This window comes from Chanos chanos, chromosome 13 (assembly GCF_902362185.1).
Source record: "Chanos chanos chromosome 13, fChaCha1.1, whole genome shotgun sequence".
NCBI lineage: Eukaryota > Metazoa > Chordata > Actinopteri > Gonorynchiformes > Chanidae > Chanos > Chanos chanos.
The window spans coordinates 20,535,550-20,554,620 of NC_044507.1; the positions used below are offsets into that span (position 1 = coordinate 20,535,550).

General features: G+C 43.9%; 1 protein-coding gene across 2 annotated transcripts; it reads left to right on the forward strand.

Annotated features, from left to right (window-relative positions):
- Positions 1-8,200: 8,200 nt before the first annotated feature.
- tmc5 (transmembrane channel like 5) lies at positions 8,201-18,694 on the forward strand. Of its 2 annotated transcripts, none has more exons than XM_030790705.1 (17): positions 8,201-8,416; positions 9,191-9,293; positions 9,492-9,573; positions 9,762-10,016; positions 10,128-10,270; positions 10,379-10,526; positions 10,617-10,769; positions 11,776-11,945; positions 12,483-12,558; positions 12,672-12,769; positions 13,182-13,277; positions 13,504-13,579; positions 13,706-13,839; positions 13,959-14,132; positions 16,740-16,818; positions 16,947-17,030; positions 18,373-18,694. In XM_030790705.1, exons 1-17 carry the CDS (start codon positions 8,323-8,325, stop codon positions 18,433-18,435), a joined length of 2,028 nt encoding a protein of 675 aa, XP_030646565.1. In that variant the 5' UTR covers positions 8,201-8,322; the 3' UTR covers positions 18,436-18,694. The 2 variants fall into 2 exon arrangements, with proteins under 2 accessions (XP_030646565.1, XP_030646564.1); XM_030790704.1 differs by having other exon boundaries at positions 10,617-10,766.
- Positions 18,695-19,071: the final 377 nt, after the last annotated feature.

Here is a 19,071-nt window from a genome sequence, read left to right on the forward strand (position 1 = left end):
AATATCACGAGGGCACCATTGAACGACACCTCACACAGGCCTGCTGTCGAACCAAAGGAAAAAAAAACCCTATCTTGGCATGTCTGTACACATAAACAATGTAAACCAACAGTGAGGCCAAAGCCTGCTTCTTCCACCCTGTCACGAGCATCAGAGCCTTTGCTCTCTCTCACCATAAGGAGGCCTGACAGTGGCTACAGACAGAGAGGAAGAGAATCTTTAAAGATGACAGCTCACATATATCAGCAAGGTTTACCAAGACGCCAGAAGCTATAAAAACGACAGGATCAGATATGCATATCTTTATAATTAGGCATGTGAATTATTCATGGAGTCCGTCAATATCACACACACACACACACACACACACACATACACACAGCTGACCATGAGCAGAGATTGGTGGGTGCATTTTGGGTGGGGGGGGGGTAGACAGATAAAGAGAGAGAGAGAGAGAGAGAGAGAGAGAGAGAGAGATAGAGACAGAAAGAGAGAGAGAGAGACAGAGAGAGAGAGATGGAGAGACAGAAAGAGACAGAGAGAGACAGAGAGAGAGAGAGAGAGAGAGAGAGAGAGAGAGAGAAAGAGAGAAAGAGAGAGAGACTGTCTTGTGCTTCATCCAGTCCTCACATTTTTTTCTTCTTGCAAATGATGTGCAAATCTGATTCAGCTCGGTGCCAGAAAGGTTATCGTTAACAGGGATCTGGATTGGAAAAGAAATTAGATTAATGGCCTGGAAGAAGCTGAATACTCTAAACGAATAGGGCCCAGGCTATGTTTGCACCACTGCTTCAGAGGGGCCTTCATTGTGTGAGCTGAGTGAAAGAGCCAGCCAAGTTTAAGCCTCAATTAAGCAAACCGTCTCTCTCTCCCCTTCTCTCTCTCTCTCTCTCTCTCTCTTCTATCCAGGAGGAGACTTCAGCTCCCCCCCCCCCCCACACACACACACACCCACACCCACTGCTGAGAGGATCAATTCTGCCAGTTAAATGAGACTGCTTTCCAACAGTATACCCTACACAACCTTATTTGCTTCAGAGGAGAATATAAATACAAATTAGCTATAAAATTACCATAGCAGCTCAGGCCGGGCTGTGGTGGAGCACCATCTGCAGGGGAATAAATTAGCAGGAATCAATTAAGGTAAGTTCCCTCCGTTAGCAAATATTGGAGGAAAAAACACGACGGAGGAGAGAGAGCCTTTGGTTTTTCTAAATGGGAGATACCTCGGAGGGTGGGAGGGGTGGGGTGGGGGGCCGGAATTGTAACGGCTGCAATAATAACAACATCTCCCGTCTTCCTTTTCACAAACACAGCAAACACCCCTCCAGGGGGTGGGGTGTCGGTTTAAATGCTCAGCAGGATTCAGGTCAATCTAACAATCACAGGCTATTGCAGGGCTAATCAAATGGACCTGGCTCTCTCTAACTCGAGCGCCGTGTGAATCTGCTCCGCCCTGCACTGATGACAAACGACTGCTCACCTCACGGCATATGCCCTTGCTTCAGGTTTGAGCGATCGACACGAACGGCGGAAAAACCACGAGGCGAGTCTTCCGGCGACGACGCCCCGCATTCGGAATTAATCACAACAACAATGCCCTAATGGATGAAAACGAATGATCTTATTCATATTCATAAAGTTTAGCATTTGCACACACGGGGGAAAAACAGGAAACACGAACAGGGTTTCATCTTCGACACCCGTAACCCTTGACAGCTACTCACCTTCTTTTTCAAAGACCCCATATACTTCAGTGGGTGGCAGGAAAGGTATATTTGATGAAATGAAAATGTATGTGTTTAGCCTGCGGACCTGCGGACAGTGCTCTGTGTGTCTAGTGGAGTGTGGCCACTGGGACAGATATTAAGCCAGGAGCTGAGGCACTCTGCTTAGATGATGAATGTTTGTTTGGGAGGCCTGCTGGAGTTAGGCAGCACCTGGTCAGAATTAAATGACCCATATCCAGGTCAAACACCCCCCCCCCCCCCCCCCCCCCCACATGCACACACACAGACACACACACACAGTAAGACACAGGAGGACTGCTTACAGCCTGTTGGACAGTGACCCACTCAATCATAATGACATAGTTGCCCATTTGTTGCGTCAATGCTACGGACGGAAAAATAAGACAACTTTTTCCTTGGGAGGAATCGGATGTTTTGGACTTTGGATTTTAGATCAAATTTTGCGAGGCGCTTGAGAGGCGCTAGAGAGGATAAGACATGAAACGTGAGCCGTTGCTCTTCTGGCAGGTATATTATCATAACGCGTCTCACCACGTTAGTGCATGAGCAAGAACATGAGATTTGGACACCATCAAACACGCAACTTTTCATGTTTGTAAGTTTTTGTTTTTTTTTTCCTACATTCGTTCTTCTTTTACAGGGAAGAAAAAAGATGCAGGCAAATCTAAATGTTGCAAAGATGAGGTGGGGAATTCAAGCCACATTGAGCACTGACAGCTTTCAAATGCTTAGAACATATTCCTTACACTTTAACCTTATTAATTCACCTCATTAAAGGCTTTGATATTATTTTGGACCTCGTTCATGGCTAATGCCCCATGGCACTGTTTAGCTCTTGGGCTGGAGAGGCGAGTGGTACTCTCCGAACCCCATGGAGTGCAGAGGGCATCTTCTCCACAGTCCCTCAACGCTCGCTCATTACTCATTTCCCCAAACCCAAAGTGTCAGATGCTCCAGCGTTCCATTTATTATTGAAGGCATCCAATAAATATTTGCCTGGCCTGACATGGTGAGTAATGACGGAGCACCCGTCTTGACAAATTACACTGCCCCAGAATTTCAAATTACACATTTTCTCCACAGCTCACTAACCCGTGTTCTAATGTGCGCGTCGGGTCAGAGTAAGTGAGAACGGAGCTTACCCCTCTCGTCCCCTGCTCCTCAGCTATTACTCCCCACCCCCCCCCCACCCGGAGCCAGGCCACAGTATGATTACGCAACCCTGAGAATCCTGGGACACGTGTGTGGGGCTCTGACTGCCCTTCCAGCAGAAAGACACAGCTACTTTACACTCGGAGGTAAATAAAACACACGGAGAGCCCAGCTAGTTCAGCAAATACAGTTAAATATTATCTGCTAAGCCCACACCTGTCTTGAGTCATATGCTTAAGAGCTTAACTTGGGGGGTGGGGGTGGGGGTGGGGGGGGAGACATATTTTTGTTCGATAACGTGGAGGCGCAAGGCGGCCTGATGTTCACTGGGATGAAGATGCTCTGACTTAAAAATGCAAATATATTACAAAAATGCAAAAAAAAAAAAAAAAAATTTACTTCATCTAAACCCCTACTCCTCCAGCTGCATGTCCACAAACCTGAAATTAAAATCTCTCACGTTTCTTTTTTCTTCTCTTTTCTTTTTTTAACAGAAAACAAATAAACAAAAACAAATAAATGGCACCACTGAAATCTCAGCATGTTGATATTCAGTAGGGTAAGCCACTTCCAACAACTTAAATAATAAAGCAGTGTTTCCTCCACAGCCACAGAGCAGGCTGGTGGGAGGTAAAGGCTATGTTTTGTCAGTAATATTATCACTGTTTTTCTTTCTTTTTTTATCTTAGAGATAGGTAGAGCGAATCTCAGAATTCTAGCGGAAGGCAGCCACCGAACCCATGTTGAATTACCCTATGCCTGATTCCCTTATCTGATTCGAGCGGGGGAGGGGGGGGGGGGCTAGCTTGGTGGAATAGTGGGGTGGTGTGCTTACCTGGTGGTGCTTAAGCACCATGACAGACGTAATGCTCCTATCAGGAAACTGGAGCCTTGAACCACGGCTCTGTGTCTGGGAGCCGGGATGAGCCCGGCTGACACACAGATAATAAGAGGACGGTGAGGGATGGCCACCACATAGGCACTTTATCCAAAGGCCAGCGAGGAGGCAGCAAGCCGCACACTCGCAAATGACCATGAGAGAAAGTAAAACATAGCCCTCCCCCCCTCACCGGCCCCCAAGACCTATCCCACTGCCTCATAGATGAATCAAGTAGGTTTATGTTTATCTGTAAGGTGTGCGTGAAGTCTTGGAAGATTTTTTTTTCTCATCTGTGTCAGCCTTCAAAAAGAAAAAAAAAGCAGAGAGAGAGAGAGAGAGAAAAAAAAAAACCCACTCGTTTTGCTGTTCAGCTCCTCTCAGCATACATTGTTCATTCGCTGAGGTTATGCAATATTCTTTCGTGCTGGGAAACACATTGAGAGTCGTGTGAGGTTGTCTGTGTAAAATAAGAGAGATGTAGAGGAGAGAAGGACAGGGACAAATCAGACACTGAAAGGGGGGGGGGGGGGGGGGCACAGTCACAGTCTGAGGGAAAGGGGCTCCGCCACATCATTTAATTACACCAGGATTTCATCCATCCTTGAGTTTGCATTTCACTGCAGTGACAGAGTGTGTTCCCAAGCCTTCATTAAGAATGACACACGGCGTTGTCTGGTCTCGATTTAGAGCCATGTCCCCTTCCCCCCTTCTCCAACCCAACCCTTACTCCACGCTCTCCCCTCACTGAAGCAGTAGATACAATTACCCATTCTGATCGGGTTTCGCTGCACAAGAATAATCTACCCTATTATTGCTATGAATATTTCATGAGTCATTTTGACAGAATAGAAGAGTCACTGAGGCCTTACATTAATGCATTGATGTTTTATGGGTTTCTACCCCCCTTTTCCACTTCTCGCATTGTTTGCGCGTCTTCATCTGCACATCGTGACTGGTTGGGTGAGTCACTGAGTGACAGAGGCCCCAGTGACTGCCCCACCCCCCATTCTCACCATCCCATCCCACCTCCTCCCCCGCCCCCGCACTCCCTAACCCCCTCGTGTCACCCCAGCCCAAACAGTCATGGCTCCAGCGCTGCTCCTCGATCTGCCACGAGCTAATGACACTGGTAAGTGGGCGTGACCTCTGCTACAAGAAAATGACCAAAGGAAACACGGGGAGGCTACGGGATCAAACGCAAACTCTTATTTCTCAATAGACGCTCGCTCGCGCGCATACAGTAGGTCACTGTGATTCGATTCATTATTCGTCCCTTAAATGCTATCTCTGATGGCAAAATAATTCAGTTGACATTTGCCTGACTGGAATCCCGAAAAAAAAAAACATTGTTGCTTTACTGCATACTGCTACGGCACATTCCATTTAGCCTGTCTGTTGGAAATAAAAGACCGTCCGTAGAGTTCTCACTCAAATGTGGAGGAGAGCAAAACGGGTAGATTTAATAGCTCAGTGAAAAGCGTATTAGCCTGTACCCTGTTTGAGCCAAGCTGATATTTAACAGACTGTCCTTCCACTGGTGACCAAAAAAATAAAAAGCTTGCTCTTGCAGCAGCCTCGTACAAGTTATGAGTGAGGTCAAAGTACCCGCGCCGAAGCATGGTACACGGAGCACAGATTAGCCGATTTGAGGCTAACACCTGCTAATTGGCCCTTACTGCGTTCTGCTTAAAACAGGTGAGACCTTATTCTGGCAGGTGGAAGACGGTTGAAGTCCGGCCTGGGTAAAGCAGAGACTAATGGTGATACAAAATGGTTGTCAGCGATGAACAGCCGTACAGTGGAGTTAACAACGCTGTCTAATCCAGACCCATTCGATATCTAAAACCGAGATGGACATGAAAACAGTATGAAAACACCTCATTTTCAAAGTTCAGGAAAAGTCATATAGAATTCCATGCTTCAAACCACACTTCTATTACAATTTTAAAATCCCTGTAAGACATAACCAAAAAATTTACTTAATATTTTGACGATACTATAATAACGCAATAGTGCAGTTACGTAACGATATTGTAATATAGTTCTATTGGGTCTATGTAACACCTTATCATCTGCTTAATGGCAACAAGTGATCTATGTAATGCCTGCCAGATTAGCAGTGTACTGAAATTGTCAACATTTTAGTAAATAACAGATACATTTGGACTTGATATTAGATTTTTTGACCATAGCTTCAGCAACAGCAGAGAACAGACAAAAAAAGACTAATTAAAAATTCACAGGAACAATAGTCTGTCAATAAACGGCACAGCAACTTTCCTAACATTGCTTTCTTCAATGCTGCCTCTTGGAGTGAATAGCCAAAATAGAGAGAAGTGCACTCCTTATCTCTTTTTTGTTTAATTTAATTTCTGAATCATCTGTTTCTGTCATTTGCTGTTTTAGCATCACATTATTATTCTGCTACCACATTCAACACTATCTTTCAGACATTAGGGTTGACCTTAATTAACTTAACAAAAATTAATTTGGATAAAATCTCAAAAATTTCACTGTGTACGCCTACACAGAATCTACAGTCCTTGGAGCATTGGGTGCTTATTAGATACAGGCTAATGGCTCAAACGGCGGCAACACTGAGCCCTTGAAGGCCTCTCAGTGAATCATTTGTGTTTCAACGCTGCCACCTATTGTTAGGTCTTCAATAATATAAAAGGTCTGATGGAGGAGAAATAACGTCATTTACACTAAATAACTCACCAATTTTTCGGGAAGACACAGCAAAAATAAATACATTTGTAAATTAAAAAAATAATAAAAGTATATGTGTTGTTGAAAGACACCATATGTAATGGGAACACCTGAGTTCAGACAAACCGCTGTAACTCCAGTCTAAATAATTACAGATATTGCAAACTAGTTAAAGTCAGCAAACTGACCACGAGAAAAGCAAAGCTTACTATTACATTGCGAAACATTGAGCTCATAGTATGTATGAGCATAGTAAACTTAATAGGAATTTGTTTGCTTGTTTGTTTTCAAGAAGAACAGCTACGGTTACGCTGAAAGTTAACGGTTATGAAGTGGCTAGTTAAAATATTCTTGGATCGCTAGCCAGCTAAATTGTGTAAGATTGGTGTCTAGCTTTAACGTTTTTATGCTTTAACGTTAACTTATATTGTCTATCTACCTAACCAGTCAAGGTTGTCGATCAAACTGTCAAACATTGTTTTGCAGGTTTACCTTTAGCATTTAATCTTTACTTGTTTACAGATGTTTAGAATTGTAATATAAATCACAGCTAGTGTAGCTTTGCTAACTTCAGTAGAGACGTAATCGGTAGCAATTTACTATGGAGTAAACTGCTTATTGTACATTTTTGTCAGGTAACATCGACGACTAACACGATTAGTAATGTTCAGACGTCTAGTGTCTCCTAGCCAGGAGTCAAGCCCTCGGGAAACTGAAAGAAAGTATGCATGTTTTCTTATCATCTTGCTTGTTGTACACATGAACTTTTGCTTACTGAAGTACAATATTTCTAATGTTGTTTAGTGATAAAGACTTGCACAAGAAAAAATGACCATTTTCTTGTACATTGATATCTATCGAACCAATATATATATATATATATATATATATATACTTTGACATTGGCGACGAAATGGTAAAGCAAATCGCTCATTTCTTTGACCAACTTAATACATATACCAAAATCTCCATCCACCCCACCCCCCTCCCTCCACCACCACCACCACCACCACCACCAAATTAGGAGGATCTCATTCAAAAGCCCCCTATTCTCTGTCCATAACCCTTCGGAGGTAAACAGAACAACTGTCTCTGCTGATGAGCAGTCTGGATTAGCTCCATGCACCATAGTGCAAAATAGTCCCAAGTCTGGAGACAAAAACCGTGTACCGCTCCCCCCACGACTAGGAATCCCTCAAAAGCAGCATGGCCAAGGTGAGTAGGTTGAAAAAATTCACCATGACTACATTTGACAAAGGTTAAATCATCATGAATATGCATTGGTGTGATGTCTTGCTGTTTTTCATCCAGCCCATAAAAAAGCTTCATCGGTTAAATCAGAAAGGCACAAAAGGGTCCCCAGTGATGCAAAGAGAGGTGAGATTGGAAACATCAATAAAAAAAAAATCTTCTCTGACCAGAAACCCAGAGGATTTACATTCTGAAGTTAGCTGAAACCTCATTACAACTGTGGAGACAGTTTGACTGTCTTTTAACTTTAGGCTAACTGCTGGGAATTTGTTAATGAGTAACCGAAGAGCATATGTCATTTGAAATGTTACACCTGCATGTAGGATTCTCCTGCAGGTAATTGGCTAGTTTATCGTTGCCTTGACTACAACACACAAAGGGAGGAAAAAAAAGTAGAGGCAATCCTTCGAACCTTGTATCTTGCTCAGATAATAACCGGCCATTTCCTTGTTGGCTCTACATGGATTGCGTGTGTCATAGCCCGCTGAACGCAGCCGGCACCGTACAAATGCTGATTTCAGTGAAGGGAGAGTTATTTTTGTCTTGTTAGAGCTGTCCAGTAAGCAGAAGAAAGGGATGAGAAGGAGTATCTACGCAGGCCATGGAACATGGCGAAACTTTGGAAACCTGGGACTGACTGAGGACGAGATAGAGGAGGAGGTAGAGAATGGTAAGCTGGGTCTAACTGGGCTGTCTGGATGTGGCTGCCTTAGCCAGTGCCTGTAGTGGTAGAGTGGGTGTTTGCTTTACCTGTCTGGTAGCTGAAGTTGTGGAAAAAGCTCTTGTTTTTACATAAGGGAAATTAAAATGTTCTAATTATATAGTAATATGACATAGTTGAAATCCTTACCTCCACAGCCACAAACTGTCCCAGCCCTTTATACTCGACCCCTACCCACTGTTTCAATGGCTCAGATGTTACAGTGTGTCTACTCAAATTTTTATGATGTATATTTCATGGAACTTCCTTACAATTACTATAAATTTCTGCTGACGCTCATATTGCCCTGTGTGCATTGACTTTTATGATGTATATTTTTTCCCTCGGTGACCAGTAATACCTAGCAATTATTTTGTGATTCTTGTTGCCAGAGGTATTTCATACTTTGTATTATGGGGGCGTTTGATCCACTTGTAGTCCACTCTCTTATTTTCCTTCAACGCTCTTACATTTGTATCTGGTTTAATAATGAACATGTCACTGGGACGTATGCAACAGGCAGCTCATTAACGGCTGTATGGTTTGTATTCTGCCTGTTTTGGAGGTCACTTTTGATAAAAGCATCTGCTAAATGAATAGACATAAATGTAAATAGTTACGTGAGTTGCTATCTAATATTACTTAAATGAACAAGTGAGGTATTATTCCGGGATGTAACCAACATGGAAAACACCTGTGGTTGTGCTGTTAAACATTGATCCTATATTTATTTCCTTCTCACAGAAACAGTACAGCTGGTCAGAGAGCTGGTCGAACTGCCAAGCAGAGCCTGCAGGCAAAGAATACGAGGTCTTCCTATGAATTTTAATGAAAGGAGAAATATCAGGTGCTCTATGTGTCATTTTCATAATATTATGCTTTTGATTTACCCTTAACAAATACTCAAGAATCACGCCACATTATTTTCCTATATATGCTGGCACACCTGCTAAATGACCACAGGTATCAGAACGTGTAGTGTTGTCTTATAGTAACCTGGACACTTTCTGATAGATGTATGTTCGCTTGTTATTTTCTTTGCTAGGTCCCAGGTATTTTCAGCAAAGCTTTCTAAAAAAAGTCGCCTCCCCACCTGTTGTACCGATTTCTCTGAGCAAGCCTCTCGGGTAAAGAGAAACTCTCCTTCCAACCGTATATTCATAAAACAACTACAGATTCCATACTCTTACTTTGTCATTTGTAGTTCTTAACCAGTAATCTAACCACCTGTGACAAGTTTCATTGTCCTGCCATGTAAACCCTGGCTGAATTTCCACCTACAGCCCTACGCTCATGCGTTTCTGCGCCCGCTCAGTCTTTCCGCAGGTTCGGCGCTGGTTTGGTGACAGCCAGGCGGTTCTTGGTCATTTGGCAGAACACTCTGAAGGAGATAGGGGGCACGTTCGGCACCTCTGTCCTCTCCTACTTCCAGTTCCTCAAATGGCTTCTCATGTTTAACGTCTTCTCTCTGCTCATCAATTTCTGCTTCATCACGTTGCCCCAGATCATACATGCTCCAAACATAACCCACGCCACCGGCTTCAGAGGCCTGGAGCTTCTCACGGGAGTGGTTCGTTTGCTTTGCATGAGCAGCGTGCTCTGTTTGTTCCGTTTTTCTAATAAGGTTTACATTTGTTGACCTCCAGGTAAGCCTAATTTAGTGTTTTTTTTTTTCCTGTAGGGTTATTTTAACCAGACTGTTTTTTTCTACGGTGGCTATGACGGTGAGGTCATTGAAACACCACCACCCTATAACATGCAGCTGGCGTACTTCTTCACTATGGCTGCTTACTTTCTTCTCTGTGGGATATCTCTCATCTACAGGTAATGAGTCCTCTTTCCTCACTGAGACACAAGACCTATTTGCATGATTTACTGACACATATTTGAAAGAGTTCGAGCCAACATTTATTTCCCTTTTTCTGCTCCCAGCATGGCGAAGTCCTTTCAGACGAATTTCGTTCTGCACTCAGCCTCTGTCTCTGGAGGTGCCTGGAGACTGCTGTGCAGCTGGGATTTCAGTGTTGTGAACGAGAAAGCCGTCCAGCATAACAAGAATAACTTATGTGTCCAGCTCAAGGTCTCTGCCCTTTGTACAAACATGCTTTTAGAGTTACTAAGTGTGTTGCCCTCTCTCGGGCCTGTGACACGCTGGTTTTGGACCTTTTAGGAATCGTTATCAGAGCGAATACAGCGGAGGGCAGTGCTGTCGCTGTCAGAGAGAATGGAAAATGTGGCACGTCATCTCCTGTCCTGGCTCATTTCAGTACTGCTGGCCGTGGGCTGCTGCGCGGCTGTCTACTTCCTTCTCCAGGATCAGGTTGTAAAGTTCAAACATTTGTTTATTTTGTATCACCCATAATGACTTAGATGAGTAACATTCAATAAACAAGAGCGGCATCTACCACACTGCACCTTGTATGCATGCCTGCAGGTATTGGGTGATGTTGTTTAAGCTTTGGGCCCTCTGTGTGTTCATGTTGAGCTTTGTGTGTGGTTTTGTGTTGAGCTTTGTGTTAGACTTTGTATTTGCTTTTTGTGTTGAACTTTGTGTTTGGCTTTGTGTTGAGTTTTGTTGAGGTTTGTGCTTGGCTTTGTGGTGGTTTTTGTTGAGCTGTGTTTTGCTTTTTTGTTGACCTTTGAGGTCGTTTTTGTTGAGTTGTGTTTGGCTTTGTGGTGGTTTTTGTTGAGTTGTGTGTTTTGCTTTGTGTTGGCTTTGTGTTGAGTTTTGTGTTGTCTTTGTGTTTGGCTTTGTGTTGGGTTTTGTTGAGTCATGTGTTTTGCTTTGTGTTGGGTTTTGTTGAGTTATGTATTTTGCTTTGTGTTTTGCTTTGTGTTGAGTTTTGTATTGTCTTGGTATTGGGCTTTGTGCTGGGTTTTGTTGAGTTATGTGTTTTGCTTTGTGTTGAGTTTTGTGTTGTCTTTGTGTTAGGCTCTGTGATGGGTTTTGTTGAGTCATGTGTTTTGCTTTGTGTTGAGTTTTGTCGAGTTATGTGTTTTGCTTTGTGCTGGCTTTGTGTTGGGTTTTGTTGAGTTATGTGTTTTGCTTTGTGTTTGGCTTTGTGTTGGGTTTTGTTGAGTTATGTGTTTTGCTTTGTGTTGGCTTTGTGTTGGGTTTTGTTGAGTTGTGTGTTTTGCTTTGTGTTGGCTTTGTGTTGGGTTTTGTTGAGTTATGTGTTTTGCTTTGTGTTGGCTTTGTGTTGGGTTTTGTGTTGTTGTCTTTGTGTTTGGCTTTGTGTTGAGTTTTGTGTTGTCTTTCTGTTGGCTTTGTGTTGTCTTTGTGTTTGGCTTTGTGTTGAGTTTTGTGTTGTCTTTGTGTTTGGCTGTAGGTCTCCAACATATCTCAGGATCCAGATAACCTGGTCACCGAGGCCTCCACGCTGGCCGTACCTGTGGTGGTGTCTCTGATCAACCTGGTGGTTCCTCTGCTCTTCTCTCTCATAAGCAGAGTGGATCAGCGCTCCAACCCTCGCACAAAGATCTACATCAACATCTTAAGGTCTGAACGGCACACTTTTACATGTTCACCTGTTAAAACTGTCTGATCACAAAATATGTCAGCCTGCATCTTACCTGAGCTGAAGTTTCATGTAGTCAGTCAGTGGACTGGCAGCATCAGGTCGTCTTGTTTAAAGGAGGAAATTTGATCTGTGTAAAAATAGACTGACAAAGGTCATTACTAATCACAACTTTAATTCCCTTAACAATAAAATCCTGTAGCCCTGTAGAGGAATGCTCTTCGTTAAACTGGAAATGCAGTTTTTACCCATTCACACGAGGTTCACGCGAAGTTCACAGGTGGAAATAGAGGGGACCTTTCAAGAAGCCTGAGTTTCAAAATTGGCTGATTCTTTGTTCTTTGTACCATTCTTTGTGAATCATTCAAAACTGCCTGTAGTTTTCACTTCCTGAGTGGCTAATTGTACTGCGTAATGAAAGATAAAATGAATATGAAAATGAGCTGTCTAGCAGTGCAAGGCAAAACTGAACTGAAATACCAGGTCTAATGAAACACCTCATTCTGTTTTATCCTCAGAAATGTCCTGCTCAAGATGTCTATACTGGGAATTCTGTGTCACCATTGGATGACAGATGTGCCCACCAGTGTTTCAGTAGGTCACAGTGTATCCATGATTGGCCCTGTAATTAGTACTGATCTGAGTGATGTGTAGTGGTAAACCTATCTGTCATATCACATGGACACTGTCTCTCTTCTCTGTGGTAGTGTTGGGAGTCCTATGTTGGACAGAGTGTCTACCGGCTGGTCATAGTGGACTTTATCTTCTCCCTCTTCGGATCCTTCTTTGGAGAATTCCTTCGCAAGTGAGTTCACGAAACCTTTCATTTATGTTTTTTAAACCTTCACTCTGTGTGTGTTTGGGTTCAGGAATTACTGTTTTATTATACTTAGGAGGGTTAGATTTAACACCAAAGGTTAAAATAGCAGATTAGCAGTAAGATTTTTTTTAAATATAATTTCATCAATTAAATCTTTTTATTTATAATACGCTGACAAATTGACAAATGTAACATAAAGATGAATTAAAAGTGTAGCAGAGATGTTGACATAAGATGAGATGTCAAAATCTGTATTTCCCTCATTTACTAATTTTCCTCACCGTCCTGTTGTATGCAGTAACTTGTGGATTAAGCATTCATGAATTACATCTGCTTTTCACAGCATGATCTACATGAGGCATGAGCATTATAGTTTTGTACTTTTTTGTCATTACAGTATTATTGGGACCAAGTTAATTCCAAGTCTCGGCGTCCCAGAGTTCGACATTGCCACAAACGTTTTGGATCTGATCAACGCCCAGACTCTAGCATGGTAAACCACAGTCAGACTCTTTATGCTTTACTGCCCACGGTTGGAGAACCTAACTGTCTCTCACAGCAGGGTGGGGGAAGACAAGTTTGCCCCATTCCTGATTAAGTGCATATGTTTAGATTGGCTAAATTCATTTGGATTGCGTGGACTCGTGGCTCTGCTGGAGAAAGGTTGCCAGTTTCATTCTTTTGTTTTTCCTGATTCTCTCTCTCTTTTTCATCCACAGGATTGGAATTTATTTCTCTCCACTGCTGCCGGTCATTCAGTTCATTAAGCTTTTCCTCATTTTTTACCTGAAGAAGGTACGGTCTCATGTCACACACACACACACACACACACACACACACACACACTGGGGTTGTGTTGGTGAGGGCTTAAGAAAGGTGATGATTAGCACTGTTCTGCTCTGCTCTGTGTTTCCTGCCCAGGTGAGTTTGAGTATGAACTGCCAGGTGCCCAGACAGTCTGGCCGAGCTGCGCAGATGCAGACGGTTTACATCGCTCTGCTCTTCTTCCCGTCTTACGTGGGCGCGCTGTCTCTGGTCGCGTACACCGTGTGGAGGTACCGCTCACTTCTCCATCAACTGACATGGAATTCACCTCACTGCTCTATTGTCCCATCAGAGCACAAATAGTCCTGTTTGTCTTTCCTTCTTCCTCTTCTTTTTCTCTGGTTCACAGCCTGAAACCTTCAGAGCTCTGCGGCCCGTTCCAGGGCCTGAGCAGGCCCTTCCAGGCAGTCCAGGACTGGGCTGATACTGTTCAGGCAATCCCTGGGTCTCAGTGGATCTCCTGGATATTTTACAACGTGATAAAAAACGAACTCTTCTTCTACCTCCTTACCCTCATTGTTCTGTAAGTGTTTCAGTGTTTTTACAGCGTATACATATGGTAGAAAAAACTCTGCGGGGGGCTGAGAAAGTTAAACGTTGTATAATGGTTAAATAGTGAAAACGTAACAGATAGCACCACCATTACAAAAAGAAAAGGAATGGAGGTTACACGTAACGTAACATAAAATGTAGTGGGTAATATAATATATAAGTAGTGATGTTTTTGTCTGTGGCAAGAGGTGATGTAGTAACAGACCTATGTTACAGACATGGCATTTAAATCAGTGGTGCCAAGGAGAATTACACACCATTCATTCCAAACCTGCACTATCCCCCCCCCCCCCCCCCCCCCCCAAACAACATCCACGGCTGAAGTGCCCTTGGGCAACACACTTAATCCTCAACTGCCTCCCGGGTGCAGCCACGCAGCCCACTGCTCCTGCTCCTGCTCCCGGTGTGTGTGTGTGTGGTCACTAGAGGATGGGTTAAATGCAGAGATTAACTCACTACTCACTGCTCACTGTGTGTGTGTGTGTGTGTGTGTGTGTGTGTAAGCGATCACAGAGATTCTAATTCTAATTCTAAAGATGATAAATGTCAGCTGTCAGGAGAATTATCAGTAAAAGACAATAAAATGACTCAGCTGACTGTCAGAGCTGAGACTGGATGGGTACTTTACAGGGTCAAAGTCCAGAGTTCACTCACTCAGTGCCCGTAACTCCACTCTCTCCTCCCTTCCAGTGTGTTCACTTACTGTATATAACTCCTCTCTCTCCTCCCTTCCAGCGTGTTCACTTACTGTATATAACTCCTCTCTCTCCTCCCTTCCAGCATGTTCACTTACTGTATATAACTCCTCTCTCTCCTCCCTTCCAGCGTGTTCACTTACTGTATATAACTCCTCTCTCTCCTCCCTTCCAGCGTGTTCACTTACTGTATATAACTCCTCTCTCTCCTCCCTTCCAGCGTGTTCATTTACTGTATATAAGTCCTCTCTCTCCTCCCTTCCAGCGTGTTCACTTACTGTATATAACTCCTCTCTCTCCTCCCTTCCAGCGTGTTCACTTACTGTATATAACTCCTCTCTCTCCTCCCTTCCAGCGTGTTCACTTACTGTATATAACTCCTCTCTCTCCTCCCTTCCAGCGTGTTCACTTACTGTATATAACTCCTCTCTCTCCTCCCTTCCAGCGTGTTCACTTACTGTATATAACTCCTCTCTCTCCTCCCTTCCAGCGTGTTCACTTACTGTATATAACTCCTCTCTCTCCTCCCTTCCCACATGCTCACTTACTGTATATAACTCCTCTCTGTCCTCCCTTCCAGCGTGTTCACTTACTGTATATAACTCCTCTCTCTCCTCCCTTCCCACATGCTCACTTACTGTATATAACTCCTCTCTGTCCTCCCTTCCAGCGTGTTCACTTACTGTATATAACTCCTCTCTGTCCTCCCTTCCAGCGTGTTCACTTACTGTATATAACTCCTCTCTCTCCTCCCTTCCCACATGCTCACTTACTGTATATAACTCCTCTCTGTCCTCCCTTCCAGCGTGTTCACTTACTGTATATAACTCCTCTCTCTCCTCCCTTCCCACATGCTCACTTACTGTATATAACTCCTCTCTCTCCTCCCTTCCAGCGTGTTCACTTACTGTATATAACTCCTCTCTCTCCTCCCTTCCAGCGTGTTCACTTACTGTATATAACTCCTCTCTCTCCTCCCTTCCAGCGTGTTCACTTACTGTATATAACTCCTCTCTCTCCTCCCTTCCAGCGTGTTCACTTACTGTATATAACTCCTCTCTCTCCTCCCTTCCCACATGCTCACTTACTGTATATAACTCCTCTCTGTCCTCCCTTCCAGCGTGTTCACTTACTGTATATAACTCCTCTCTCTCCTCCCTTCCCACATGCTCACTTACTGTATATAACTCCTCTCTGTCCTCCCTTCCAGCGTGTTCACTTACTGTATATAACTCCTCTCTGTCCTCCCTTCCAGCGTGTTCACTTACTGTATATAACTCCTCTCTCTCCTCCCTTCCCACATGCTCACTTACTGTATATAACTCCTCTCTGTCCTCCTTTCCAGCGTGTTCACTTACTGTATATAACTCCTCTCTCTCCTCCCTTCCCACATGCTCACTTACTGTATATAACTCCTCTCTCTCCTCCCTTCCAGCGTGTTCACTTACTGTATATAACTCCTCTCTCTCCTCCCTTCCAGCGTGTTCACTTACTGTATATAACTCCTCTCTGTCCTCCCTTCCAGCGTGTTCACTTACTGTATATAACTCCTCTCTCTCCTCCCTTCCAGCGTGTTCACTTACTGTATATAATTCCTCTCTCTCCTCCCTTCCAGCGTGTTCACTTACTGTATATAACTCCTCTCTCTCCTCCCTTCCAGCGTGTTCACTTACTGTATATAACTCCTCTCTCTCCTCCCTTCCCACATGCTCACTTACTGTATATAATTCCTCTCTCTCCTCCCTTCCAGCGTGTTCACTTACTGTATATAATTCCTCTCTCTCCTCCCTTCCAGCGTGTTCACTTACTGTATATAACTCCTCTCTCTCCTCCCTTCCAGCGTGTTCACTTACTGTATATAACTCCTCTCTCCTCCCTTCCAGCGTGCTGACTTACTTTATTTGGCAAGTGGCTCAGGGAAGGAAGCAGCTCATCAGGACTCTACGAGAGCAAATTGCAAATGTAAGTAGTTGATGTTGACACGGCCCTAAGGCTGTTTAGTCTGTCTCCGTGGCAACCTCGCTGCCTGTTCATTGATAAAGAAAAAGACACTTTGTGTTTCTCAAGCCTGTCCCTTGTCTGTTGACCAGGAGGGGAAGGACAAAGCCTTCCTGCTGAATAAACTACAGAGTACACAGAAACAGAGGAGGCCCTCAGGCATCTCCATATCCCAGGTCAGTCTAACAGACCACAGCAAAAACAGTCGTTAGCGTCACTGCTAATGACATAGTTCAGTCAAAGTCCACAGGTGAGGCTCACTGATGCAGATTTCAAACACAGCGATTATCACTACAGCACTTTAGACATGGCTGTTAGAACAAAACACTTTTTACAAGACCAGACTGTTAAAATGAAGTTCTGGCTTCAGCATTATGATTACACACTATATCTGTGTTTTCACTTAGCAAGAGAGGGTGTTTTTTTCCGATTTGATTTTACGAATGAAATATGCACGAGTCTGTTTCAAAAGCCAAAGGGGTTACTTTCTCCTGTGGTTACTTTCTCCTGTTTTGCTGTACCAGTACTTTTGTTGGTTAAGTAGTAAAATACTAAATGGATGGAACACACTGATTATAGCACCTGCCAATGAAATGTCATGTTTTCCTGTTTGACACTCGCTGACGTAGACCAGCCCCTCCGAGTTTATTTTAAAATGGTGTTTAGGCAATGAAGTGTTATTTAGTTACTCTTCGTGTAGGTAGTTGTAGCGTTATTTAATGCCAAAAGGGTGTTGTATGTTTCAGGTGCATTATAAAGATGAGACTGATAGGGATAAATCAGTGAGTGCTGTGTGTGAGGACAGGGACGCTGGGACAAGCCCAAGCCCAGCAGGGAGCACACAGAGAGAGGAGAGAGTAGGAGCAGGCAGAGAGTCAGTAGTGGAAACCACAGATTCACCCCCAAGAAGACTCCTACAACCCCAACCCCTACCCCTGCCCCCCATCAGGCAACCCAGCAAACCCTCTCCCCCACGGGCAGCCCAGGGCCAAGCCCAGAGCCCCTCACGGTCAGGCCAGCGTAAGTCCCCTGCCAGGGTGGAGTGCTGGGTGGAGAACGAGCAGCCGCCATCTCCTCGGCCTGCCCGGGGCAGGGGTCGCGGCCTCGGCCCTCTGAACAGACTCCAAAGACAGCCCAAGACTGAACTCCCTCCAGGCAGTGATGCATTCCTGCCAGGGTCTGTGTCTGAAAGCACACAGGGCAGTCCTGGCAACAGGTGTTGGTAGACCAGTCAGCTCACTCCTGAGCTGACTGACAGCTCAAACACCTACCATGCAAACACCTGCATTTCACTGTACTCTACAGAACCCCAACACAAAGGTTTTCTGATCGTACCGAGAAGTTCATAGTCTTTGATGCTCAAACACTGTTATTTTTTTCACTCAAACATAGGATTCAGTGGTTTGGAGGTTTAGTGGTTTCAGTTTATAGATAGGTGTGTTTTAAAATGTGGTCAGTATCACTAATTTACTCATAAAATATGTTCTGTGTTTTGTTTTTCTCTTTTCCTCCTCTCAGGATGTTAGCACAGTTCCGTCCTTCACACAGAACTGGATGAATACCTTTCCCCTGGATATGTAGGACTATGAAATCTGTTTCATGTCTGAGAAGTGTTTCACAATGTCTTTATGAGGTTCTAGGAGGATCTTTTGGCTGCCCTCATAGTGTTAATGTCAATCACACAACTGTGATTTTTGTTCAAGCCCCGTGTTCTGTGAAGATTTGGGTCTGATTCTACTGTGGCCAGTAGATGGCAGCACCGGCTAAATCAAACGGCACAGTGCTGCTGTTGCAGGGCTGCTACAGGGGCCATCTGTTCATTTGTAAATAAAGGTTGATGTTTGTGAATAGCACCACAGGTTATGTTACAGGGCTGCACTTATTCAACACCACATACGTGATTCTGGCCAGTGTTTACACGTGTTGATATGGTAAAAGTAAACAAAAAAAAGAATCAAAACACGACACCATTAATGTAACCAAATTCCAATTCATTTTAATGATAATCTTATCAATTCTGTGTAAAAGTCGTTGCTTTTCATACACAAGGAACTGTACAAGCAATAATTTAAAAATGAATGTTGGGTGTGTTGCTATGGGAACACTCCATCATTCCTTATTTAAGTTACTGAGCAGCTTAAAGCAGAGAAGAATAGTGTTTACGGCTGGAGTCTTCCCACATGAAGATAACTCTTCCCTTTAGTTAAGAGTGCCACC